The 25949-nt window shown below is 53.9% G+C and overlaps 9 protein-coding genes across 9 annotated transcripts; 4 read left to right on the plus strand and 5 right to left on the minus strand.

Annotated features, from left to right (window-relative positions):
- Positions 1–1133: 1133 nt before the first annotated feature.
- On the minus strand, positions 1134–2314 carry CCOS01_02462 (uncharacterized protein; the record flags this gene model as incomplete). Its single annotated transcript, XM_060450652.1, has 2 exons — positions 1134–1793; positions 1859–2314. 2 exons carry the CDS (start codon positions 2312–2314, stop codon positions 1134–1136), a joined length of 1116 nt encoding a protein of 371 aa, XP_060319302.1.
- A 2139-nt stretch (positions 2315–4453) lies between these two features.
- CCOS01_02463 (uncharacterized protein) lies at positions 4454–4834 on the minus strand (the record flags this gene model as incomplete). The annotated part of the gene is made up of 1 exon (XM_060450653.1): positions 4454–4834. The coding sequence occupies one exon, from the start codon at positions 4832–4834 to the stop codon at positions 4454–4456; it is 381 nt and encodes a 126-aa protein (XP_060319303.1).
- A 507-nt stretch (positions 4835–5341) lies between these two features.
- CCOS01_02464 (uncharacterized protein) lies at positions 5342–8009 on the minus strand (the record flags this gene model as incomplete). The annotated part of the gene is made up of 3 exons (XM_060450654.1): positions 5342–5480; positions 5536–7642; positions 7856–8009. The coding sequence occupies 3 exons, from the start codon at positions 8007–8009 to the stop codon at positions 5342–5344; spliced, it is 2400 nt and encodes a 799-aa protein (XP_060319304.1).
- A 1241-nt stretch (positions 8010–9250) lies between these two features.
- Positions 9251–10131, minus strand: CCOS01_02465 (uncharacterized protein; the record flags this gene model as incomplete). The annotated part of the gene is made up of 3 exons (XM_060450655.1): positions 9251–9510; positions 9588–9868; positions 10070–10131. 3 exons carry the CDS (start codon positions 10129–10131, stop codon positions 9251–9253), a joined length of 603 nt encoding a protein of 200 aa, XP_060319305.1.
- Positions 10132–15334: 5203 nt separating this feature from the next.
- CCOS01_02466 (uncharacterized protein) lies at positions 15335–15880 on the plus strand (the record flags this gene model as incomplete). Its single annotated transcript, XM_060450656.1, has 1 exon — positions 15335–15880. The coding sequence occupies one exon, from the start codon at positions 15335–15337 to the stop codon at positions 15878–15880; it is 546 nt and encodes a 181-aa protein (XP_060319306.1).
- Positions 15881–18733: 2853 nt separating this feature from the next.
- CCOS01_02467 (uncharacterized protein) lies at positions 18734–20297 on the minus strand (the record flags this gene model as incomplete). The annotated part of the gene is made up of 3 exons (XM_060450657.1): positions 18734–18799; positions 19213–19480; positions 20266–20297. 3 exons carry the CDS (start codon positions 20295–20297, stop codon positions 18734–18736), a joined length of 366 nt encoding a protein of 121 aa, XP_060319307.1.
- On the plus strand, positions 18885–19652 carry CCOS01_02468 (uncharacterized protein; the record flags this gene model as incomplete). The annotated part of the gene is made up of 3 exons (XM_060450658.1): positions 18885–19155; positions 19199–19490; positions 19610–19652. 3 exons carry the CDS (start codon positions 18885–18887, stop codon positions 19650–19652), a joined length of 606 nt encoding a protein of 201 aa, XP_060319308.1.
- Positions 20298–21417: 1120 nt separating the features above from the next.
- Positions 21418–21573, plus strand: CCOS01_02469 (uncharacterized protein; the record flags this gene model as incomplete). Its single annotated transcript, XM_060450659.1, has 1 exon — positions 21418–21573. One exon carries the CDS (start codon positions 21418–21420, stop codon positions 21571–21573), a length of 156 nt encoding a protein of 51 aa, XP_060319309.1.
- A 418-nt stretch (positions 21574–21991) lies between these two features.
- Positions 21992–25913, plus strand: CCOS01_02470 (RasGEF domain-containing protein; the record flags this gene model as incomplete). The annotated part of the gene is made up of 5 exons (XM_060450660.1): positions 21992–22843; positions 22914–25214; positions 25268–25484; positions 25542–25812; positions 25886–25913. The coding sequence occupies 5 exons, from the start codon at positions 21992–21994 to the stop codon at positions 25911–25913; spliced, it is 3669 nt and encodes a 1222-aa protein (XP_060319310.1).
- Positions 25914–25949: the final 36 nt, after the last annotated feature.

Consider the following 25949-nt stretch of genomic DNA (forward strand, 5'->3'; position numbering starts at 1 on the left):
GTGTAAGTGAGAGGAGGGTGAGTGCGGATGCAGACAAGCATTGCTCGTTCAAAAGGGTATCGGTGGTTGTCCAGATATCCACCCGCAAAGCACTCACGGCACTGGAACCCGAGTAACTGACCAATATCTGCATCCTGCAGTCAGAACCACAAAGCCTGGGGTAATAATGTCGGGGTCCGGGCTCTTTTCTCGAAACCTTTGTGGGGTGTGGGAACCGATCACCCGCCGCTCGGGATGGATGAAGAGACTTCAACTTGACTCGACAGAGTAATCCTGAAGGTTGCGCCCCAACTCCCGGCGACGCTACTGAACAGCTGCGGGAGCCTCCGAGGCGGACGGTGAGAGGCCAGTTCGTCGTCGATCACTCCTTGTTCATGTGCCTTCTTTTGGGGTATGGAGGGGGGGCTAAAGCGCATGCATGTGCGGGCGGCTGATCCCCCTCCAAGGCACAGTTTTTGGAGACGCGTTTTCCTGGGGAATCGCGAGACATTCTTGAATGCCGGTGGTTTAGATCGTCTAGCTGTCAAAAGTTGGGTCAGATGACAGGCTACTCGACTACATGTGTTGAACCTATTGCTTACTGCTTAGCGCGGAACAGCAATGATTCGCCTTTTTGGGCTCTTGGTGGTCTCGGAAGTGTTGCAATATTAGCTGACGTCTCATACGTCGTTGATGGGAATCTGAGAGAACTTCCCTTTCTGCGACGAACTGTTTGGTCATCCGATCTATCAGCTCCTTTATGATCAAAGGGCCTGCCACATTTGGCGCCCGCCTCATCACGAGAACGGTTCTTCACTTGGGAGACCAAGTCCCTTGGCATATCACAGCGTAATGGTCAAGTCATCAAATGGCAGAACGTAGTCTTGTAGGTAGTCTTGTAGGAACGAGTAGTGGATATCATTCGTGGTCATCGTAAGTAGTAAAGAAGTAACATCGTCTGATGAACGAAGCGCATGGTCGCCTGACGGTCTGCCCTCCTTTTCAGATCAAAACACAAGACCCAGAGACGCCTCATGCTATGCCGGTAAAAGAAAAAGAGAATTCGTAAACCCCCCATTACCCGAAAACCCGAAAAATGAAGACCGAGCAGACCCAACCTGCCGGGACGAATGAAGAAGACATAAAGCGAAAGATCAGATGAACCATATCCCCAAAAGGAACAACCCAATGACCAGAGACCACGACGGCGCCTCTAACGTCCCAGCAGCGGCTGCAACACCACCATCATCACTACCACCTGCTCCACCAGAGCCTGGCGTTCCAGAAACAGTCTGGTTGTTGGTCATGTTGGTCTGTTTCGTGAAGAAGAAGTCGGGCGCGTCCGGGATGATACACACGGCGTCCAGCGCTGTCGGGTCCGCGCACCGGCCCTCGTGGTCGGCCTTTCGCGCGTCGAGAGACGAGTTGAAGTAGGCCCTGACCGACGCCACCGTCAAGATGGCATCCTGCTTGGGCGGGCCCCCCGACCAGAGCGGGTTCCCGTTGCTCCAGTGCTGGAGGATCAGGTGGCCCCCTTCCGTGGGCACGGCGCTGCCGTTCATGGAGCCCAGTACTTTCCCGTCGGCGTAGAAGGTGACGGCGTTGGGGAGGTAGTCGATGCGGTACTCGTGGAAGGCTGCGGTCGGGTCGAAGCCGAGGTTGACTTTGAAAAAGTTGCCCGTGTCGACGGCATTGTAGCCCTTTTCGAGCGAGGCACGGGACTGGAGGACGATGTTGACGGGGTAAGTGTTGTTTGACGAGTTGAATTCTCTTGTGAGGAACTCCATGTCGATCTCTTGTGTGTCATTGTGGTACTGTTCTTAATGTTAGTGGACTTGATATAAGACGTAAAGGGGGGTTTGTGGCAATGGCAACGTACCCAGAAGAAGGCAGCACATGTCCCAGCGACATCCGGGATCTTCATCATCGCCCTGAAAGAACCATACTGCACATCCTGACGCGCCGAGTCTATCTCCGCGCCTGGCACCAGGCCATTCGTCGTGGCGCTCTCGACAAGAAGCTGCAGTCCGGCGTCGGCCTTTGTCGAGCTGAGCCCGAACGAGCTCGACCCTTCGTGGACGGAGGCGACGTTCTCGGTCATGAACTTTTCTCCCAGGGGTCCGCGGGCGTTTGTGTTTGTCTTGTTGAACTCTTGACGGGCCCAGTCCGTGTTTTTCGTAATGTTCTTGACTTTGGTAAAGTCTGTCTCGATGAGGTCGGTGAAGACCTCCATGGTACCGGTGATATTGGTCGCATACCCGCATTCGCAGGCCGCACGTACGAGGGTTGAGAGCAAGCTAGCCGCAAGCAGGCACGCTGTTGTAGGATTTCTCATGGTGAATATGTGGTGATATATGTAGATGTATGAAGGTGGGTGTAAGGAGAGATTGTTATTGGTCTTTACGGGACCATGTAAGTGACGTGAGGATGTGAATATCTCTACTACTGCCAGAGTAGTACAATCCTCCAAAGTTTTTGACAGAGAAGTAGTAGAGCCGGTCCAAGCACGTCTTTGACACAGTCAAGACATGAGGAGAGGCTAAAGGATGACGGGATGCAAGTGAAGCAAAGGGTGACACCTAGACGAAGATAAGGGTAAATGAGGCGCGAGTGGAAGAACAGAGACGGAGCAACGGCGCAAGATGGAACACTACAACACCAACAACAAACGGATGAGCAGGCAGATACAAAAAGTCGAAAGATGGGCAGGATCATCGGTAGACTATGTAGTAGCTCTAGAGAGCGGAGGGCCATGCGGTGCAACCAAATCATCGTGCCAGTGCCTCTAGCTGAACGGGGTGCTGCTTCATCTACGGGTGCCGAAAATACAACCCTCCCCTCCAACTTTCCCAATGTAGGCACCCATCACACACACCCGAAGCCCTCCCTAGACGGACTGGTTCAACGGACGGACTCGAAGTCAGGAGCACCAAGGGAGGGGCTGGCAAAAGGATCAAAGACAGACAAAGGAACAGCCCTCGACGTTCGACACGACGTTCGAATATAACGGCATCGTTGTCAACCGTTGTTCAAGTGGAGGGAAACAATAGTCCCATCAAAGATGAACCATGTGGCCCTGACTGACGGCTGGTGTCTCAAGCTTCCCGTCCACCATCACCGCGATGCCAGAAGCGGCTTTGAAACACAACGCGGGTAAGAATAGCGACTACTTGGAACAAAGAAGGGGAGTCGTTGGTAAGAACGGGCAGAAGAACTTCCAAAAAAAGAGAGAGAGAGAGAGAGAGAGTGTGTGTGTGTGTGTATTGACTGTCCCCCGTTCAGTTCTCTTCGGGTTGGGCTGGGTGGAATTTTCGCTCCGGCGGAAGCCAGCCACATGTGGTGTTACGTCGTGTCGCCTCGACGTCGTATCGTGTGCCCTGCAGGAACCCGCGCAACACACCGCGTTCTACCTTGGGATTGGACGGATCATAGAGTGCCGTAGCAATGCTGGAGCCCCAAGTCGGGCTTGGAGACAAGACCAAAGAAGCTTTTCTCACTGCCGTCCCCCCCCCCCCCCCTTCTCTATCTCTCGTCAAGGCATGGGCGGGGTGAGTGAGAGGCCAAAGCCACTAGGCTAGAAACCCCGCCGATGGGCTGTCGGCTGTCTCAGAGAGCAGAAGACAATGAAAGCAGCTCCGCTGGCCCATCAGCTCTCAAGAAAGAGGCTCTGTCAAATCCAAAGAGCATGCCTTCTATCGTGTGCTTACCCTGGGGGCCCAGTATATCGTGGATATCACGAGGCAGTTAGTTCTCTTGCCGCCACTTCAGCTATCCCAAGTTCTATCTCGTCTTGATCTGATTCACCTCAATCGACACTACGGGACATTTGTATGATGGCCTTTGCACAGAGAATGGCTATGTGCCGCAGAAGCTAAGCGATTGCACTTGGGACTCGGTTGGCGACAGGTTCTGAATACAGTATGTATTAGGATAGAAGCCTCGTGTCCTATAAGAATGCAAGAAGATGAGGAATCCAGACGTGATGTCGCTTGACACCATTTGCCACGCAGCGACTATAATTCCATCAGCAACTTTCGTCATGGTACGCTGTCTCGAGGGCCATCCATCATCAACCAAATTTTCTGCACCCTCCAGCATCGTAGGACGAAACCCATGGCTGCACTTGCTTCTTATGACACGCCCGCTCATTCTCTGGAGACTGCCCATTAGCGTCCAGCCCCGGCTCCGCTCGAACTACCTCATCCTTCCCAAGTTCTTTGTTATGGCCTACGCCCAACATCAAAAGTTGATCTCTTTGTCGCCAAGCTACCTGGACTTTTTGGTGGGGAAGAAAGGCCCTCTAGCGCGTATGGTGGAATGTATGATGGAATGTTGTCATCAAGCAAAGGCGTAGACACATAAACACCTCAGAGTCGCCTCACTCCAGTGCGCAGGAAGTTCATCATGTAATGCCAATGAGAAGTGATATTCATAAATATGCTGAACGGACAGGAAACTATTTATACACTTGCGCTCAAGAACCATCTCCACACCTTTTTCTCCCCCGTCTCTGATTAAGCCAGGCTTGTTGGTTCTCTTGTCTTGAGAGTACACATCCAAGCCAGCCATGGTGAGCATCTGTCTCCCATACAATCCGCTCATGCCAAGACAAATTTACACGGCAGATGATCAAATCAGAGTAGACATAAATTCCAGGATAAGCAAATACTGCAATCTGTATATCGAACAAGGTATCTGAGCAAAGCGAATCGAAAGATAGCAATGATAGGAAACAGCGCATAACAAAAGCAGGAGAGAGAACAGAGTAGAGATCAACAAGTAGACGCAATATCAGCAGAGAAGAAAGGACGAAGGAGAAGAGAAAGATGAAATGGATATCAGCAGCACAAAACATTAGTATGAGCTAATAGAACAAACGCGCAACAGTCATCACCAAGCCCACCCTGGACCAGCCAACAGTGCCCTGAGGCAGTCTCTGGGATGCGTGAGCAGGGCCCGAATTATCCCAATATCCTAGGGTTGCTTTACCCAGGAATCCGTGCCGAACCCAATGCCCCCCACCCTTCACCGTTTACCTGCCCCGTTGTTGCCGTGACCATGTCCAATGCTGGGACGCTCAAAAGAAAAACCAAGCCAAGGAAACAAGATACTAAAAAGACCAGCTGAGCAGGCCGGTATACGCGTAATAATCATCCCAAAAATTCAAAAGCCTCTCTTCTGTGACGCCTGTCCCCTGCAAAGTCAAGGGGAATAAGCCTCAGACCGAGAGGGAGTGTTCGATCAACCACTCCAGATCCGTTACGCCGAAACCCATCAGACGAAGAGGTATATGCCAAGGAGAAAAAAGCGCAAGGAAAAACCATTCAGGAAAGACATAGGAAATCGTTCAATCATCTTGTGACTAGTACACGCTATCCTCATCGGCCCCTTGCGAGATCATCGAAGGGGTCGACACGCTCGAGGAAGCTTCCATTTCGACCTGGTAGCCGACGAGTGCTTGTGCGTGCAGGCGGAAGGATTCTCCCATAAGTCGGGTGATTCTAGAGTCTTGTTAGCCATCTAGTCTTTTATAGAAGGGTGATAACAGTCACTTACCCCCAGACCACGACCTCGTCCAACATGCTGCCCCACAGACGGGCAACAACAGAGCTAAGCTGGGAAGCATAGGCCTCGTCGAGGTCCTTGTCGAAGAGCTGTCGAACCTTGTTGTACATGGCCAGTTCCTCCTCTGTAGCTGGCTCTTCGTCATGTTCCAGACGGTAGAGCCAGAGCGAGAGGACAATCATGAGGTCAAGACCACACAAGGCATGCTCAACGCTCCAGTTAGTCGGCGAAGTTCGTGCAACCCAGCGCACGCCTTGGACCACGGCAATCTCGATACAGTTGTAGCATTCCTGAATGACCTTGATCATCTCACTGGAGCGCTTCACGCGATCCCGCGCGGCTGACATGGCAGCCGCAACCTCATAGGAATCGTGGTAGCGCAGCGCCTCTTGCACAGATTTCAGATCAACTTCCAAGCGAGTCCTGGCGTTCCGGTACAAAGCCTTGGCATTGAAGATGAGAGGGTGTCCCTTGTGAGGAGCACTCAGTGGGACTGAAACATTCTCAGGCTCGCAGAGCTCGCAGGACTTCTCCCACGTCTCCAGCGCGAGTCTGAGCTTGTACTCGGTCACAACATCCTGAAGTGCCTCGGGACTGCGCTTGTGGTACCACACTTCGAGGAACAGGGCGTTGATCATTACCCGCGACGCAAACGCGCTGTACCTGAGTGTCTCTCCCTGGAACAGGTTGTCGTGCGCCTCCATGAAAGTGACCACAGGCGACGCCTTCAAATGCTCGTGCCAAGAGGCCTCGTCCGTGACCTTGAGGTTCCAGAGTCCCTCGGTGGAAGGGAGCTGCAAGTCCTCAAACTCGTTGAAGCTAATTGCCGGTGTGTGGTTGTACGTCAAGGTGAGCAGGCCAAAGAAGATGTAAACCGCGTAGTAGGTGCGGCGGCAACCTTCATCCTCGATCCACTCGCTGCGGGTAGGCTGAGCGCTGTTGCGGGCTTCCTGACGAAGCTTGAGCTCGTAACGGTTTCCCGCAACCATGTTGGCGAGCAGACTCTTGATAGAGCATGCCCATTCGAGTCCCTTCGGATCACCACTCCAGCTGGCAAATATCATGTTGAGAAGCGAGCCCTGCATCGTCCACAGAGGGCACTTGCGCGAGCTAAAGTTCTCCTTGTTCTGCAGGAATTGGTTGACGAGCACCTTGGATCCAATGTGCATCATATAGGCCTGGTCCTGGTCAAATGCGTAGAGCGCACCGATGCTCAGCACTGCGAGAAGCAGAGCCGGAGACACCTTGGTCGAGTCAAAGGACGCAGGATGCAGGAATGGAAGATGGTGGTGGAACAGCCCAAAGTACGTTGATAAGAATCGGTTCAAAGAGGCCAGGTTGGGGAGGCGGAAGCCATCGGGGATAGCATGCTCAGTGTCTTGCGCGCGGATGTTGTCGAGAATCTGGTTGCGTTCATCGTCGCTCGCAACCTGAGGGGCACGGAATCCAGCAGTTGACAAGGTCGCCTCGGTGACGAACGGGCTTTGCGGCACAGGCGTACCAGCTTCGGAGTTTGGCAGTGAGTTGATCATGGACTGCAGCGCCGGAACGAGGCCGTTACAAGTCTGTCCGTTGATGGGCGGAAGCTGAACGTTGCGAGGTTGCATGGTGTTCGTGCTGTTGAAAGACTGCTGAGACTCGAACGAGCCAGATGCTGATGATGCAATGGAGTGCGCCTTTGCTTCTGACGATTGAGACATGAAGCTCTCCCACTGGGGAACAGGTATGGCACCTGAAGGGTAGGTGGCAGACGAATCCATGGCGTGTGGCGAGTAGGGCATCGATGGACTGCCTCCTGCGCGTGCGCCGGCGGCGGCCTTGTGTTGAAAGTCTGCAACCAGCATGGCGGCTGTCTCGAGATCGAAGGTGCCATCGTGAGAAGCGGCTTCAATCTGGTCTATCGCGGACTGGTCAAGCATGGGGGTCTTGGCTGGGCCGCCGATAGCTCTCGTCTTCGGGCCTGAACGTCTCTTGCCATCGCTGTGAAGAGGAACACCTCCGTCTTTGGCGTGCACGGTACGATCGTGACGAAGGAGAAGATCGCGTCTGACGAATGTGCTGCGGCACTTCATGCACTTGAAGGGGCGCTCTTTGGTGTCTAGTAGAAGGAGTTGAATTAGCAAAATGAATCGAAGTGAAGACAACTGGATACGAATGTTGCTTTGCGTGGAATTGTTGTCGCATGACGCATCGAGGCAAGGTCGAAAGGAGGGGTTGCTTAATGTCGCGAGGGGTTCCCAGTCGAGCGGAAGCTTTGGGATGTAGGAGGAGGAGGGGAGAAGAGGGGTTCCGGGAAGATAGGTGCACTTACGGGATCGTTCATGTCTGCTGCGGTGCTCACTCCTGCTGAAGGCTCTGTTGCAGAACTGGCACTTGTACTTGCGTTCCGGTGCGAGTGAGGCTTTTCGCGAGGCCGGCGTCGAAGATGCTGACGTCGGAAGGACTGCGACGCTTGCGCCAGGCATATTGAAGGCTCGGGTGGTGGTCGTGATTTTTGAAGATATGTCGGGTGGCTGGGCCAGCTATTGCGACGACGACGACGACGGCGACGAACAGATGTGACGGCTTGGACGATGTGCACGACGGCTCTCTTGTTGTTGAAAACGATGGTTGAAATCGCCCGGCTCCTAGGGTTTCCTCCTCGCTCGGCGCGCTCCCGTGGAGTTTAAAGTGTGTCTTGATTAGACTGGTAGATGTTGCTGATCATTTGGTTCGATATTCTGGTCATAGGAAGGACGTATGTGTGGTTGAAGGGAAAAAGCTGGCGAGTAGCCAGTGTTGAAGCGGCGTGTCTAGAGGCGACAGGCGCGCTTGAGTCGTGATGATGGGCCGGGAAAGGCGAAGAGTGCGCGCGTTGGGTTGCGTGTTGGAGATGGATGATGATCACGAGAGTGGGAGAGAAAAACGGAAGAGGGGGAATCGAAGAAAAAGTAGGAGGGGAGAAGAAGAGGAAAAGAGGCGTCTCTGGTGAGAACGGTGGGGACACTGGACTGCGACAGTGGGAGGGACTTGGTGAATTGGAGGGGGTGGACACATTGGATAGGAGGGGAGGGGGGAGGGAGCGCAAGAGAGCACGAAAGAGAGGGGAGGGGGGGGCCAGACAGGGCGCAGAGAGCAGAGCAGAGAGAGAGAGAGAGCGAGAAGAGAGGGGAGAGACCAGAAGGACGACGATGGCCCGAAGCTGGAAAATGGAAGAGGGACAGGTACATTGGACGAAGTACCTTTCCCCCCGTCTCTTGGGTGTCCTCTCCCGCCTCACCTCACTTGGAACAGGCGGGAAAGAGGCGGGCAGCAGCAAGTGGCATGGTACGTACTGCCGGATGTCTTCTATCGATGGTTCTCTGCCAGGTGGGTAAATACCTGAGGAAAGATACTTTGATAGCTAAGGTGGAAAAGTCGAGGTGGGTTGGGTAGGTACTTCCTTTAGCTGCTCAGATGTACCTGAGGCAATGTATCTCAGATGCAGGGTTCCTCAGGCAAGCACAGGTAAGGAAGGTCGACATAACAACCTGAGAGGTACATCCGGCTACAGCTCTTCCTCCCCTTCATTTTTTTGTATCTTTATTTATTCATCTTAATCCAAGCACATTGGTCCCCACTGCGACTCACTGAGATGGATGAAGGAGGGGGAGGAGAGGAGTAGGAGGGCCACAATGCACACATCGCAGAGAGAGGGGAGGGGGGAAGAAGGACGGGAAGGGAGGGATTAGGAAACTGGAACGGGCTCCAGTGTTTGTTCACCGGGCCACCAGAACAGCAGAATAGATCCGACCTGGGCCTGCTGGGCCGGCTCCATCAGAATGAGCAAGGGAGGGATGTGTGAGTTGGGATCCGAACTGGAGGTGCTGGGCGGCGGGCCATTATCCTTGGGCCTGCTGGCCGAGGATGTAGTGGAGAGGGGGGGGAAGGGGAGCCCTGAAGCGGGAGTGGATGAGTTGAGGTACATACCTATGGTAGTTAAGGTACCTGAGGTTGGGTGGATGGGTGGACGACAGACCCCCTTGTCGTCTACCTTCCAAGCGGCCTGCCAGCGACACAGCAACCGGCAACCAGCCAACCTGTAACCCCGAATGAGCAGGGCGAGCGAGCATGGCAAGGCCGCAAAGCAGGTGCACCAGTGACTACTGCGTACACGTACCTTACCACCGCGCCGTCAGAGTCCACGTCCGCGGCCAGCTGGAGGTCACGAGTGAGTGGGAGTGGAGAGGGGTAACCCGCCACGATACGAATAGAAGGGGGGGGGGGGGGACTCGGGAGAAGAGGAGGGGGCCTCGGCGACGGTGCTTGCGTCCATTGCTGTGCTGCGCTGTGCTGTTGCTTCTTCCTGTGACAACCAACTTACAAGTTCCTACGAGCGAACCATTGAAAGTGAGGGGGGAAAGATGAGAAAGAGGAGGGACGGCAAGCTGCTGTATGTAGAGGTGATGAGTCCTTCAGCAATTGATTGGCTCCAAGGTACCGGACGGATACGTCTGTCTGTCTTTTCATCGGCTTCGGCTTCGTAATTAGGTAGTCAGTCCTTGACCTTCTCCGCCTCCTCTTTTCTTTCCTCCCGTCTTCTTCCACTGCCTCCTCCTGCACTGTCATTCCATGCTGACCCTGTCGTGCTGCTGTTGCTTCCGCTGTCGTTGTATTCGTAACCTCAGGTTGGATGACCTAAGGTAAGGAAGCAGGAAGGTACATACATACATACATACAGTACTCCGTAGGTAGACTAGGTAGAACCAATGCCGCTGCAATGCTGTTGGCACCAATGCACACACTTGCACAGAGGCACGCCGCACACGCATGCTGTCCACAAAAATAAAAACCACCTGCTTCCACTCCGAGCAGGGAAGGAGGTACGCACCCACTCCTCCTCACTTTCACAGCAGATGACGGGAGGTAAGGTTCAGGTCGGTTAGCACTTCCTGGCTCCATTTCTACATACATACCTTTCGTGCTTCTGCCTGTATTTCCACAAGTACTCCCGTACCTGACCTGCTGTGCTGTTATGTCAGAGGCGGAATGCAAACACTCTTTTTGAGCTACCTCCCCTATTACGGATAGACTGGTAGGGAACGGGAAGGGAGGGCCGGAGCTATGTAAGCAGGCACTGACGATCCCACTTCCATGTCACTCTCTTGCCTAACTTTGCGCACAAGATACTTCTGGCCTTACAGATAGATACCTCACATTTCTTTCATTCACTGCCACTCTGCATCACGCAGGGCATCCAACTTCAGCTCCAACTTCCAGCTTCAGCTCTCCAGTCAGCCTTCAAATGTCTCATTTCAATCACAGCACGAGTCGACGAGAGTCTGAAAGTAATCGAATAGCATCGAACCTCGCCGCATCATATTCGTGACCAAGTACTCCGTACCAAAGTTGCCAAAACTCCGAACCATCTCCACGATCCATCCAGCCCACGCAATTAGTTTGCCTTCGTCCAATTTCCATCAAATTTCTCGGAACCATGAAGGTATGCATAATTGTATCCATATAGTACCCTCATCTCGTCTGACACACAAGAGGCGAGGAATCTAACTGGATCGTGTCGCGGCTCGCTATCATCATCACCATCCAAGACAATTTTAGGGGTCAAGAGACAAACGAACGGATAGGGGCAAATACCAGCCACTCAAGCTCGAGAGGGATAATATTCCTGCTCTATTCGTACAGATACCGTCGCTCACTATCCCATCCCGCTCGACAGAGCAGGGCCCAGTCATCACTGTCTGTCCGTATCGGCTGGCCCCCTTACGAACACGACGCAACATGGCACGTAGAGGATTCAGGGATTGCCAGTAAAAATTTTGTCGCCAAACTAGGGGGCACAGCTTCCTCTCGCGACCGCTAGTGCTCTGTCTATCTACATTTAGCAATCACGAGGATGGAATCGATGGATTTGCCTGCCCTCGAGCACAGAGGCATCAAGCCATCAACAACAGCACAGGCGTTCGAAGGCGGTACCTGAGCTCACGCAGTGCACCATACCATTACGCAAAGTATCGACTATTCGTCCCGCCATTGTCATCCTGACCAAAATTACAGCGCTCAGATTTTGGCCCGCGGGACGGTGAAATGGAGCGCACGAGATTTGCAAGGCCTGGCACGCACCCGATCCGTCCGGAGCACAACTAGCCACTTTCAGACACCACGACCCCGGTGTCCAGTACCCACAGAAACATGGCAGGGGAAACCAAAGGGCGGATGGCCGGGTTATGGGACGCTTCAAGGATGTTTGCTGGGGTGCGTCAAGACGTCTAGGGGGGCGTGAGCCCATGGCAAAGAGCCGGTCGACGAGCCAGTTCAGTTGAGCACCTACGAAAACGCACATATAGAGCACTATACACGACTACAGCACACGGGCTAATGGCAAGCGGTGCTGGACTTCCGGGCTATTTAGGGGGGTCCCATTCGGGGTGGACTGGACCAAGGCAGTGGTACGCGACACTAAGGCAAGCATTGATGTGCTGGTCCCAAGTGCCCTGGGCTTGATGACGGGAAGCATCCAGGGACGATGATGTGGCCGGTTGGGTCATCATCGTTGAGCTGTCCAGAGAACTCGAGGCTCGAAACTTCAGGCCATCCGGCTAGAAGGAAAAAGAGGAAAGACGGCGTGATGAAAGGTGTGCGGTGTGAGAGAAAAGGCGGAACAGCTGAATGGCAAGGTAAGTCAAGATATGCATGGTATCCGCTTCACCAGTTCGTCCCGTCCCATAGCTCGCTCACCTTAGTAATAAAAAGGCATGCAACGACATGACATTGTAGCTCAAGGCCAGTTGACAGGCGACTAGTCGCTTCCCAGTTGCACACTGGGCCATGTTATCCTGGTTCATCAATACTTGCTTCTGGATCAAGCGAAACAAAATGCCTTGCTTAATAGGAAGGCGGGTGTTAACGAGCACTGACGTCGCCCATGTGTCTACCGAGAGAGGCTCGCAGATTACCGTCTTGCAAGAACCCGAGGCTGGAAGAGAGGCGACGTGGAAAAGAAATTGCAGTTACGAACAACTTGGGGGTTCCCCTCTGTCCCAGCAGCTCGCTGCCCCTCCCGGCCTAGCCTCGCTAGAACCCGGACCACCGATTTGGTTGGCAATTTCGCCCCGGCTCCGGAACTCGAAAGGGAGGACATGAACAAGGGCGAGTCGCGAAAGGCCTGGCCGGAGAAGAAGCCTTACACAGCTTCCAGAATCCAATGATTCTGTGATCCCCTCCCGCGTCTCCGACTCCTCAGAGAGCCCCTCATCAGTATGACCAAACCCCCACCTGGCTGGTCATCAACCCCTCCTCCTTTGTCGCTATTTGTGTCATTGTCATTGTACGGATACGATGTTGCGGTAAAGTCTCGGTTTATATCAAGTACCAATACTCAATATCCGTACAGCAAAGTGGATGGACAGCTGCTGATTGATTCTTGCCTAGGGCTCTGTCTGCGCCATGTGAAGCCGGTACCTAGCTGATCGTGGAGTGCTGGTTGTGCAGGTCAAGGTTTCGAGGATACCCAGCTGGCAAGACCGTCCAACAGGATGGGATGGGATGGATGGGATGGAGTGCTCTAACGGACAAGCTAGGATTAGCAGCGAGTTCTTGCCGGGCATCCCCTACCTCGAGCCAATGGGCAGAGACCCCGTCTCCCGGTCCCCGGACGGTACATCAGCGCGGTCAGGGTGCATCCGGTACTCGGATGATACGTGTCTCGACAAGCTGCACTAACGCGCGCCGGCGGAATACATGCTTGTTCCCGTGGACGGCGACCCATCTTGTCACTCACGGCGGTGAGGAGAGGTATCCCTGTGTACCTCCTTCGTGCAGGTCGAGGACAAGTACGCGGTCCAATACACGTGCACTTTGTGGAAACAAGCAGGGAGTAGTGTACATAGTAGCTGAGGATGTGCTCCAATATGTACACTAAGGCATCCTCCTAGAGTCCCACTCCAAGGCCGACCCGCCGTTCTTCTCGCCGCGGGTCTCAGGCTGCAGCTCACATGCACCTGTTGCTGGTGTTCGCATCGCGGAGGTGGGAAAACGGTTCTATGTCACAGCACGTCTGAAGTGGGTGGATGCTGGCACACGGCTGGATGAGCAAACGCCAAACGGCCAATTCTATGGACCACGGCGGTTGTGTGGGTCTTGCACCATTTCAAACGTGGCTCAAGGACGCGGTGTTCACGCGCCGCGCCTACTCGACTTGCATTGACCAATCACCACCATCAAGGCAAAACGCAACCAGACGCGTTGAGAGCATAAAACAAGAATGACAGAAAACTGAACCACTGCGCTGGGCTGGGCTGGGCTGGGCTGGGCTTGCGTTTGGGATACCCGTCAACCCGTACCGCTTCCCGCACCCGCACCGCTGCCGCGTGCGTACCGCGACTTACCTTAGTACCCGGCTGAGAGAGCGGGACGCATTTTTTGTAGTTCGATTTGGGATGCGCCTGAATCATCGTTGATGAGACACGACCTACGGACACACAGACACGTCGTCTCTTGAAAAAGGCCCATGGCCATGAGAGAGAGAGACAGAGAGAGAGAGAGCCACACTTACTAACTATCACTCGGGATGCCAGATGCCCGACCGCCTCTTCGTTTCTTTCATTCCTCAAAGGCGGTCAGTAAGGTCTGAAGCGGTCGGGACTTGTTTTGATGCAAGATGCTCAATAGCCCTGCTTAGGTCTTGGAATCCTTGGGAACACTTTGTTTTTTTGCTCGACTACCAAACGGTACACCTGCGACCGCCGACAAGCATCCGGGCAAGCGGGTCGTATCCCCCTGTTTACATTAGTTGACCGACATGGTGAAAGAGAGAACTCCAGAGACAGGGCTCTGGTCGTGGTCGCCGGCGGCAGCAGATCGAAAAAGGAGACGACAAGACGATCTGAAATGATACGAAGCATGGCCATGACCAGCCATGCCGCTATGCGCAACACAGACCATTGTGTACTATTCCGTACGGAGTATTGGATTTGGGCATAATCAACAAGTGGAATGAGAAAGGCGACAACCGACCCACGGCTCCATCGCGGGCCACGGAAGCGCTCCCGCGATCTTCGCCAAACGAGATGATGTCGACGTTGTTGTCTCGACTCTCGATGCACTTGGTCAGTACGGCTAGGTAGTCAGTCACAAGTGTGCCCCTCGGTCCTCGAGCCCCTCCCCCTCCTTTCTCTCATGAGTCTCATCCCTTTTTCGTTCGCCCGCCCCCCTTTCGCTTTTTTTTTTTTCTTTTCTTATTTTTTTCCGCTTCCCATTCTGACTCAACTGTTTGCTTTCTTTTCCCTTGGCCTTGTCGCGTACGGAAATTGAGGTTGCCTCCCGCTCTCTGATACGGATGAGAAAATTTTTCCAACTCTGCTATGACTCTCTTCCACATCCCTGGCACAATCAGGGACCTGGCAATGAATCAGGTCCTCGATATCATGGCCCTCTGAGTCCCTGTTGCGCTGAGAAAGACATGCCCTGCAGGTACTTCGTACCTTGCTATCGGAGGACAACTTGAATGGAGGGACAGAGACTGAGGCTGGTGCCAGTGCTACCTGCTGCCACCTTCCAGGCGAGTTTGGAAGTTCAAGTGCGGCGCAGGCTGGTCCCATTTCCCTCAAGCTGACACGCTTTGTTGTCCCTCGAACTTGACAAGTTTCCACCTCTCGTGTTGTAAATGGTGCCAACTCCCAAGTCATTTCATCATGTTGCTACACGTCAAATAAACCCCTTCCCCTGTTCTCCTCCAGCCTACGGTCCTGAACGGTCCATGCTATGTAGTGTAGAACCTTTGGGGCCCTGATTGGGGGGGGGGGGGGGTTCATGGATGTACCACATTGTTCCTCAAATCCCGTTACCTGTCCAAGCGAGTTACACAATTTTCTACACGCCTTCTATGACTGGGTCTCATGCTTCCATTGCAAATGTCCCGTCATTCTGGATCTATTCCTTACTGACCTGTCCATGTCGCCAACCCGCCGCCCGAAGTCTAGGGACAATCGATCAACGCTCCACTGCGATTATCATTTGCATGTCACGATATGTCAAACATGGTATCCGTACGGATCATGGATATCCTCACAACTCTCAGAGAATCCGCTCTGGCCCTATCGGCCTCGTTGATTTTTCGGCTTTCTCATTCGCATCCCTGACGCCACGAATCTGCCCTCGCCCTCCGGTCCCTCCCCCTCCAGAGACGTGCAACTTGAACTTCGAGTCTCGACCGCCGCGCCCCTCCCCCTCTCTGAAGTCTGAACCATGGATCATGACCCAGAATTCGCTATCACGCATCATGCTGCGCTACGGGTGCTCTCATGCTAGACCTTGCAAGGCCTATCGCTCGCTCGCTTACACTTACAGTTCACCGTCCTAGGCGTCACCGCCCTCAAGCAACCCCCCCCCCCCCCGTCGATGTCGTGAACTGGCGCTTCCGGGGCCCTCGAACGGCAGGGACAAAAGCGCAAAATCAACCGGGTTCCTATCGAGCATGTACAAAACCCTGGACTCTTGAGGGGCATCACATCGCTTTTCAAGCACCAACGATGCGGTGAGTCCTTGTAGGCGCGTCTCTCACCTTGTCGGTCTCGAACGACGAAATGTCGGAGTGGGTACACGAAATGGCGGACAGAAACTGAATTTCAAGGGTCAGAGATCCGAAAGGGCAAGTCCTGACATATCGGTGGAGAGCAAACTAACAACTCTTGCGCTTCGACTGCTGGGTCGCAGCATGAAAGTGGACATCCCCTCTTCTATTGTCTTTTACGCTCACGACACCCGCTTCAAATTGACGATTTCGCCTCTGATGCCGCAAGGCTTCGCGAAGTCGGCGCAGGTGCATGCCAGATAAGCCTTGAGAGACGTGCTGCTGGCAAAAGAGACAAATCTAGAAGCAATGGGCCTCACCGACAAAGCCATTTTTTCCCAACGCATTGACGTGTCTACCACGGATATGCGCTTTGGGAATCTAGGAACTCGATACCTTGAGGGAGTACTGCACACCGTACTTACCTTACCTTACTCAAAATCGCGGGCATACAACTTCAAGCTCAGAGTTCTCCTCCATGATCCAGCTCCGTCTCCGGCCGCCACGCGACGGGGCTAACATGCACCCCAGTCCGGCACTCCATTTACCACCTGCAATAGTCCCTCTCTTGTGATATATGGGCCCTTCGAATCCAACTTAACCCAAGGGCAAGCCATGCCCCCGCCATCTACCTGGCAGGTTGGCAATTTATTAACCCTACGAGCGGACGCCGGAAGAGGATCCAGAATCAGAAGTGGTCCAGGCCAACGAAAGGAAGCCGGGAGGAGAAGATGTCGCCAGGAGCCCAGGACCCAGTCCAACCCGGGCTTTCGGTGCCCTTCATTTGAAGCTTCGGCATAGGGCAAGGCCTGCCAAGCCAGAGCAAAATACATGACCGGAACGGCCGAGTTGGGAACCTGTCGTTGATTTACCCCTCCATTGACGTTGCAACGATAAGCCGTATGCTATCGGCCTACGGAGTACAGGCTTTCATCTGATGTTGGTAAGGCGTTGCCCGTTGTAGCGAACCGTCAACGATGATGGCCATGGAGTAGACGCTCGTAGGGAATTTCCGGCGCACGTCTCTCATGCCACATAAAGTAGGTACCTTGCAGTCTCTCTTTTATCGTCCCTTGCCCCCTGACCAAGGACGAGGATATGGCAAAGACGATATTGGTTCCAAAAAAATCTGTCCGTCTGGAGGGGTAGAAAGTTCAGAACGAGAAAAAAAAAAAAGAGAGAGACAGAAAGTTCAGAAACCCTTCAGGATAGCGGGGCACTAGGAACAGCTAAAATGGAGCGCGCCTCCACGCCTGGGCACGGAGGCAGTCAGAGCCCACCTCGCGCCGCGGCACGGGTTCCGGCCAGCCGGTTCCCCGTTGGCAGTGCGGCGTCAGGCGTGCCTGTTTGCGCTCCGCGTTTGTGCCAGGATGCGTTGCTGGAACGGTCGCGGTGGAGGAGGGAGGTGTGGTGTGGTGGGCCTGTCTAATTAAGAGCATGCTCAAGGGTTGCCTTCAGAACTTCCGGGCGGGACTGCCCTTACCTAGTTGTGTATTACTACTACTACGTAGTTGTGTCAGTACTTGCACAGTAGGTACTACTGAAGGCCTGAGGTGGCTTCTTTCCGGCATCCGCCGTTCCCGGGTAACCTCTTTGGGCTTCTTTTCTAGTGTATCCGTAGTGTGGTTTCTGAAAGACTGTGACTCCGTGAGGCGATTGAAAAAAGTAAGGCGAGCAAACACAGCGGTCTCGGTGCTGATCCCTGGAAGCTGCAAGTGTGGCGGGCCAGGAGAAAAGAGAACATGTCGTTGCGCGGAGGGGAATGCTGGCTAGGCAGGCTGGCCAGCCAGCCAGCACCTTCTTAATGGTAGGTACTCGTTGTGACTTTGTACTTTGTATCGATCTTACCATGTGGTTCGAATCGCAACAATGTCACCAATGCACCATTGACAGAGAACGAACATCTCGCAGATCAACAAGACTTGTGGTGGCGGGACGCTGAAGGCGACGGGCAGCTAAACCCCTGACGATCATTGAGGTGGATTTTCCTGCTAGGGCGTTGCCGTCGGGCGCCTTGATCGCGGCACGCACTTCTGCATAGTCACAGTCATACATACGTAGGTACTCACGCAGAGTCGGAGGTAGACTGATGTGAGGTGGGATCAGCGTGTCAGTGTCATCGCCGGCCGCCCCAAGGCCCCGGAACATGAACGAATCACGACCTGAAACCGCACCTCTCTGATTCGCAATACTTTTGCGGAAGGAAGAAAAAAAAAAAGCACTACGGATAGAAAATGGTAGGTTGCCTCTTTCGCTAGTAGTGGCGCGCTGTGTCTGTGCTGGACACCCCCGTTACCTACCGTATGTCTCGTTCCGAGCCCATCGTCGCAATGGAATCTCATGAGAACATCTGATATCGTCCCGATCTGCAACACAGGAGGGGTTCTCTGAGAAAAGGATTGCGACCCCTTTTTTCCCCTTCTTTTCTTTACAACAAAGCGTCAGTGCCCCTCACGGAACGCCCCGCACCGTCACCCATCCACGCGTTCGTGGATCAAGCGCTCGTTCGCTCGACTTCATAGGTAGCGATACCCTCGGCAGCGATTCTGTAACCTTTCTCAGACAAGACACACCACGAGGGTGTGAGATGGCGCCATCCCAACTGTCGACGATTTCGACAGTGGAATGAAAACCCGCCTGCCTCTAACCTGGGTGTAAGGCAACGTACCGATCCTCATTCACTACCTTGTGACAACGGAGCAACAATATCTAACAGAAGCATAGTGGTCTTGCCCAACCGAATGAACGCATGGCGTTGATGCTACCGAATCTCTCGCCTTTGTCATGAAGGAAGATGGTCAGGCGTAGAAGTGTCCCAGGCTTCGGCGACTGCCTATCATCGGCGCATGGTGTGTCGTGGCCGAATCGACAGGCAAACCGGCTGATTCTCGCGGACACGGCGCGGCGCATCAAGAAGGCCAGAGGGGATCACGCTCACGGCGCCGTTGTCGTGAGCGACTGCATTCCGGCGGCGAAGCTTGGGTCAAATGCGATGTCTATGCCCCTCCTCTCAATACCCGGTGGCATTAGCCGGGCCGTCGTGACCGGACAAGGCATGGGCGAGAGTACGAATGATGGTAGACCGCTTTATACTTTGCCGGAGTGCAGCGGCATCGTCTTACACCCGGTCGGAAACGGATAGTCGACGAGCCGTCGGCAGGCGTGGTGGGATACATCAAGGCGGTGGTGAACGCAGGGCCGCCTTCTTCGTCTTCAGACGAAGAACAAGTGCGGGCAAAATTGGAGTTGCGGCCAGGAAGTCGGGTTGGGATGGGATGGGATACGTCGAGACGATGTGCCTGAACCTGACCTGTTCCTGGCGCATTCTTGCGCTCGACTCCCAGGGCGGCAGGGTGGCCAGCAAGGACGAAGACTTGCGGATGCCTTTTACTATCTTTGGGTGAGTTTAGGTGAGTATCACGGCGTAGACAACATTCCCATTTCGTTACCTTGTGGCAGGAAGTGACGGCGTTGGCATCATATCATCCAGCCCTCCACGCCTCTTTGAACGTAGCACAGTGCGGAAACGGGCAAGGACCCGGATAAGGAGGATTCATGGTGATCTGTCGTCCTGGAAACGTCGCGCGTCAACGGAGCACAGTGCGGCGGGAAAGGGTGGTAGTGAAGATCCGTCCGTGGATGGTTCAAATGGAAAACGAGGTGAAATTTGAACAGTCGGCGGGGTCCACCTGCCTTTGGATGAGGTGGGTTAAGGTACTCCGTACCCTACCTTACCCGGTAGTCCTGCACTTCCTTCCTTCTTGGTCGGTCAAGCTCGTGCCCGGGCTCCACACCGGTGTATGGTGGCCCCTGCACTTCCTCTCTCCTGCCAACCGCACATTGTCCTTGATTCCTTCCTGAGGCCCATTTCCTGGCTGCTGTTCCGTCCGGCGTTCTCTCTCCTTTCTCATATAAGGAAGGCAGGTAATAGGTTACTTAAAGCTGCAAGGTAAAGTGTTTTGGGCTGCCTCGTGGTAAATGATGGATAAGGTATCGTTGTTTGCGTTCTGAGTGTCAGCGTTCCGTCCCGTCTGTCTTGTGAAATATGTGTCTCGTTGTTCCGACTGACGGGGGATTCTCAGGTTCGAGGGCAAAGCCGCAAACTTGCAGACGGATGAAGGTATGATAGCTATACTTTGTTCGGAGTAATTACAGGGGACTCAATCTGTCCGTACCTTGGGTCAAGGCTCAAGCAATTGATTGTCATTGTCAGGGACCCAAGCCAAGTCAGACTCGGCCTTGCTCGTTCAAGACATGATTTTGGATACCTAGATAGACAGATGTTCAATACCTTAGCCGGAGGGGGCCGCCTGCAGCCCATTCACGGCTCAGATTCAGGCTGGAAATTGACCAAAGTGCCCTCCTTGCCTATTTGATCACTGTCGCACGCTACGAATACCTCGTACTTTCCAATACAGACAAATCTCCTGCTGTGCCTCAACCCATACCTACTGTCCCAGTCCTTCACTTCCTCACGTTGTGTTTCCTCCCAGGGGAGGGGGATGGACTGCTGAGGATTTGGCCAATGGAGGAGGGAGAAGAGCGCTCAAAGACCCGCTCCAACGAGACGGGCAAGCAGAATCCTGGAAAAAAGCACGAGGGAAGGAGACAAGACGGGACGGGAGGAACCCAGACAGCTTACCTAATTTGCAACTTTAGCGTACCTACACAGGACCAACCACAGTAGTAGTAAGGGACCACCAGTTGCACCAGGCCTGAGGGAGGAGGTTCCCATTCCGTCCCCCCGTGCCTCGTGCGGCGTGTGCCTCCTCCCCTTATTGCAATCCTTCAGTCCCGTCCCGGCCATTGACCACCCACAGACTGTTAAGCTTCCGCCATCGAGGTACCGCCGGCATCCTTCGCCCATCCTCTAAAGTGACCTCTTCGCGCCTTTGTGATCGCCAATTCGTCCAGCGTCTAGAAGTATACTCCCTACATCCACCTATCGCGCCCAAGTAGCTACTCTACTGTGGCCCCCCCGTGCTACCATTGTTCCCAGTCCATCCCCTCGACTCTGCAGCCCGCCCACACGGCCCATAACCATTGACAACCACCACGAAAACGACGACGAGGACGAAGACGATAGGCACCTATTCACCATACCTTGTTCAAAGTTGTCTTGATATACATTGGATACCCCTCCAACGGTCACCGTGACGGTTGCAAAAGATTCGATACTGGTCGCCCACCCGCTAGAGGCCGACCCTGAAAAGGGACAAAGCGAGAGGAGAGGCATTTACAGAGACGGTCTGATACACCCGCCGAGAGATCCCCTAGGCGACATTGGTCCTTCGGGGGCCTTCCCTCATCAGGCGATCCTCCTCTCCATGCCCCCTCTCCCCTCCCGAGTCCCCCCTCCCCTCCCGACTGTCCAGCAGCATCAGCGCACACGACGACGCGAGAAAAATATCCGGCGAATCGTCGCTCGCATCCCACACATCTCTACCCGCCCACTGCTTTCTCTCATCTCATCCCACCAGTGAGCTCTGCGAGTCGCGACCGCTCCCTCGATTTTCCAATTCTTCAACGCGACAACCGACCCAGTAGCCAACTGTTCACTGTCAGTCAGCGCCTGCGCCAGAGAACCACCGACCTCGTCGACACACGGCTGCGCCTGTTGCCAGACGAGACGAACGTCGCCCCCCGCAACTTTACCCCCCGGCTCCAAACCTGCGACTCCTGGATTGTGGGTTTCTGCAACTCAACAACTCGTCGCTTCTCTCCCATCTGACTACGCCTTCTTCTGCTTTCTTCTTCACGACTTTTTACGATTGACGATTCAACCCATCTCCTCGCCGACCCTCCCCGCCGATACAGGTCCAAGCAACAACAGCGTAGACGTGCCCGGATCATGACTTGACCCTTTTCCCCTCCTTGGGTTATCAGCGCGACCGCCTCATCATGCTGATGACACAGACCGCAGTGCCGGCACTATTCCAGGGTCAGAACAACAACTACAATTCCCGCAAAAAGCCTTCGCGCGAAAACCTCAATCACGACGCTACCAACTACTACCCTTCCCAACCGGCGTTGGACCCTTCCAGCGTCGGCCAAGCCTTCTCACCCTATTCACAGGCCATTACTTCCTCTTCGTCCATAATGAACGGTATTGCGGGCACTGCCCCGCCCGGTACCATGTACGTCCGCGCTCTGTACGATTACGAGGCCGACGACCGCACGAGTCTCAGTTTCCACGAAGGAGACGTCATTCAGGTTATAACACAGCTGGAAAGCGGATGGTGGGACGGCGTTATCAACGGTGTGCGCGGTTGGTTCCCGAGTAACTACTGTCAAATCGTTACGAGTCCCGACGAAATTCCCGAGCATGACCAGAATGGCGATCTTGATCATGTCGACGATGAGGAGGACAGTCAGGAGGTCTACGACGAGCAGCTGGAAGAAGATGACGAGTCGGAACTGGACGACGCCAGCGGCCTCCCTCTCGAGGGTACGGATCTCGGTGACAAATCACGGGCCGACTTTTGGATCCCGCAAGCAACCCCAGATGGGCGCCTATTCTACTACAATATGATGACGGGCGATCGGAGCATGGAATTGCCTTTGGAGTCTCCAGTATCTACCAATGAGACAGGGCCCCGTAACCGGATAAACGTCAATGTCCCTGAGAAGACACGGCCACCCCCCGAGATGATGGCTAGGGGCCTGACGCAAGATGAGGACGAAGACTCCGAAGCAAACTCCGCATCCGAGCTGGAGGGAGAGTCTTTGATGCTCGCATCTCGTGGATCTTTGGTAAGAGCTCGTGCCGCAAAGCTCGCACCGCCGTGGGTTGCTTTTGCTGACCAGTGTATGTGCATGGTAGCCTCGTAATCGTCGGTCTCGTAGCGAAATGCTCTCACCCTCCACTTCGATGGACTCCATGAACGGTACCGCACCTGTTACCCGGCAGAAGGACGGCGCATACCTGAACCCGAACTTGGCACCCAACGCAATCCCAATGATTGCATCAGCGACCTCGTTCACCAGCACTTCTTACAATACGCCGCCAACCAGCACCGTGCCTCGTTCCTTTTTCGACGACGGCTCAGCGCCGCCGCTGACCTGGACTCGCCTGGTTTCCAACATGCGCCGAGCCGTTGACCGTTATCGCGATGCCATTACGAGTGGCAACCGTTCCGAATATGTTGCGCGCGCAGAAGATATCTCAGACCACCTGAGACTACTTCTAGCTGCTGGATCTGGCACGACCGATAACCACTCTGGCCAGCCTTCCATTATTTCCACGAACAAGGCTCTTTATCCCCATTTCAGAGACATGATGTCAAAATTCTCGAAGCTCGTAATCTCATCTCACATTGCTGCTGCTGACTGGCCCAATGCCGAATCTGTACAGAAGTGTCTCCAAGAAGCCGATGGAGTGCTACTCGGCGTTTTCAGTTATGTCGAAATTGCCCGTCAGCAACGTGGAGAGGAGATCCCGCGCCTGTTCCCCGGATTTGTCATCGGAAGTTCTACTGGCGGCAGCTGGCAGAACAACGGACTGGGCACCCGCGATCCTATCACGGCGAATTTCCTGGAAGATGAAGAGGGTGTGGTCGAGCCCACGGCAATTCTAGACGGCAAGCAGCTCGAGAGGCTAGACGAGCTCAAGCGCATGCTTGTTTTCAGCATAAGAGAACTGGACAAGAATTTGGTTGTGGCGGACAAGATCACTTCACCTTTCAAGCACGAAGTCATCGGAAACAACGTTTGTTTGGCGGGAGGCAAGGTCTTGGAGACGTTCAAGCCATGGATTGCACTCATCGAGTCTATCGACCTTTCAACCCTGGGCAACAGTTTCCAAACGCCCCAGTTGGCAGACTTCGCCGCCAACAAGCAGAGCCTATACGACAACATGTCAGACCTGCTGCTAGGTTGCCAGGCCGTGGCCGGGCCCCTGGCCGACGAATGGGCCGAGGTTCGAGGCGAGGCTCTCGAGAACCGACTAGACTATGTCCGACAATGTGCCAAGGCCCTCGAGACGAATTCCTCGCACATCGGCTTTTCTTTGCAGCTGTTGTCTGAACAAGTGCAAATTAACATGCAGCAACAAGTCGACTCGAAACAGAGGGAAGACGTGATGCAGCGTGAACAACTCCGCCGGGGAGAGACCACTCCGTACGACAGACCCCATCAGCGCACGGAATCGCGAACGACTCCCGCAGCATCGCGACCCCCAATGATCACTTCACAATCCTTCACCGAGGGCGAGAGCACTGGCAACTTCCGAGGAGGCGACTACTCAAAGGTTAAGAAAATTTTGGGTGACGACCCCAACCCTCAGAGCAACATGCCTCCTGTCGATGACACGCCGGAGTTCCTCAAGCTAGACCATGAGCCAGATCTTGCCTGGGACAACAAGCTGACACCGCCCATCGTTAAGGGTGGTACTTTGGAGGCACTCGTGGAGCAACTGACACGACATGATAAGCTTGACTCGAACTTCAACAACACGTTCCTGCTTACATACAGGTCCTTCACGACAGCTCAAGATCTTTTCAAACTGATCGTGAATCGCTTCGGCATCCAACCACCAGAGGGTCTCTCTCAATCGGACTTCGAGGCCTGGCGAGACAGGAAACAGAAACTCATTCGCTTCCGAGTCGTCAACATTCTGAAGAGTTGGTTCGATAACTTCTGGATGGAAGAGCACAATGAGGAATCAAAGCAGCTCATTCGAGATGTTTACACCTTTGCTAGGGATACCGTCAAGTCTACAGAGACACCAGGCTCTGCACCACTCATGGCGGTCCTGGATCAACGGCTCAGTGGTCAACAAGCTGGAGCTCGTCGGATGGTACAGACGCTCAACCAAAACACGCCATCACCCATTATGCCTAAGAACATGAAGAAGCTCAAGTTCTTGGATATCGATGTCACAGAGTTTGCTCGCCAGCTCACCATAATTGAGTCAAGGCTCTATGGAAAGATTAAGCCTACAGAGTGTCTCAACAAGACATGGCAAAAGAAGGTTGGCGAGGGAGAGCCAGAACCGGCTCCCAACGTCAAGGCTCTCATTCTGCACTCCAACCAAATGACCAATTGGGTGGCGGAGATGATTTTGGCGCAGATGGATGTGAAGAAGCGTGTGATTGTGATCAAGCACTTTGTTTCTGTCGCAGATGTGAGTGGTAGAATCTACTACCATGAAATGACACTGAAGCTAACAGTCCATAGAAATGCCGTAGTCTCAACAACTTTTCCACACTAACCTCAATCATCTCAGCTCTCGGAACAGCGCCTATCGCTCGCTTGAAGAGGACTTGGGATCAAGTACCACAAAGAACTCAGGGTGTCTTGGAAACCATGAGAAAGCTCATGGCCAGCACAAAGAACTTTGGAGAGTACAGAGAGGCTTTGCACGTGGCCAACCCGCCTTGCATTCCCTTCTTCGGTGCGTATACTTATAAAAGAAGCCTTAAAGTCGGTGCTAACACTCATGTCCTTGCAGGTGTATACCTTACCGACTTGACATTCATTGAGGACGGAATTCCGTCCATTATTAAGAAGACGAATCTTATCAACTTTGCCAAGCGGGCAAAGACGGCGGAAGTGATCCGTGACATCCAACAGTACCAAGCTGTTGGCTACTCACTGCAGCCTGTCCCAGAGCTGCAAGATTACATAATAAGTAATATGCAAGCTGCCGGAGACGTGCATGAGATGTACGACAAGAGCTTGCAAGTAGAACCACGCGAGCGCGAAGATGAAAAGATCGTGAGGTATGTGGGACTGAATTTCTAGCCAACTTCTCCGATCGAGGATACTGATTCACCTTTACTAATTCTGAATCAGAGTTCTTGCTGAATCTGGCTTTCTATGATCGGCGATTACTGGAACGGAGAGAGCATCCTATCGT

Source organism: Colletotrichum costaricense, assembly GCF_030867565.1.
Source record: "Colletotrichum costaricense strain IMI 309622 chromosome Unknown Scaffold_2.1, whole genome shotgun sequence".
Lineage (NCBI taxonomy): Eukaryota > Fungi > Ascomycota > Sordariomycetes > Glomerellales > Glomerellaceae > Colletotrichum > Colletotrichum costaricense.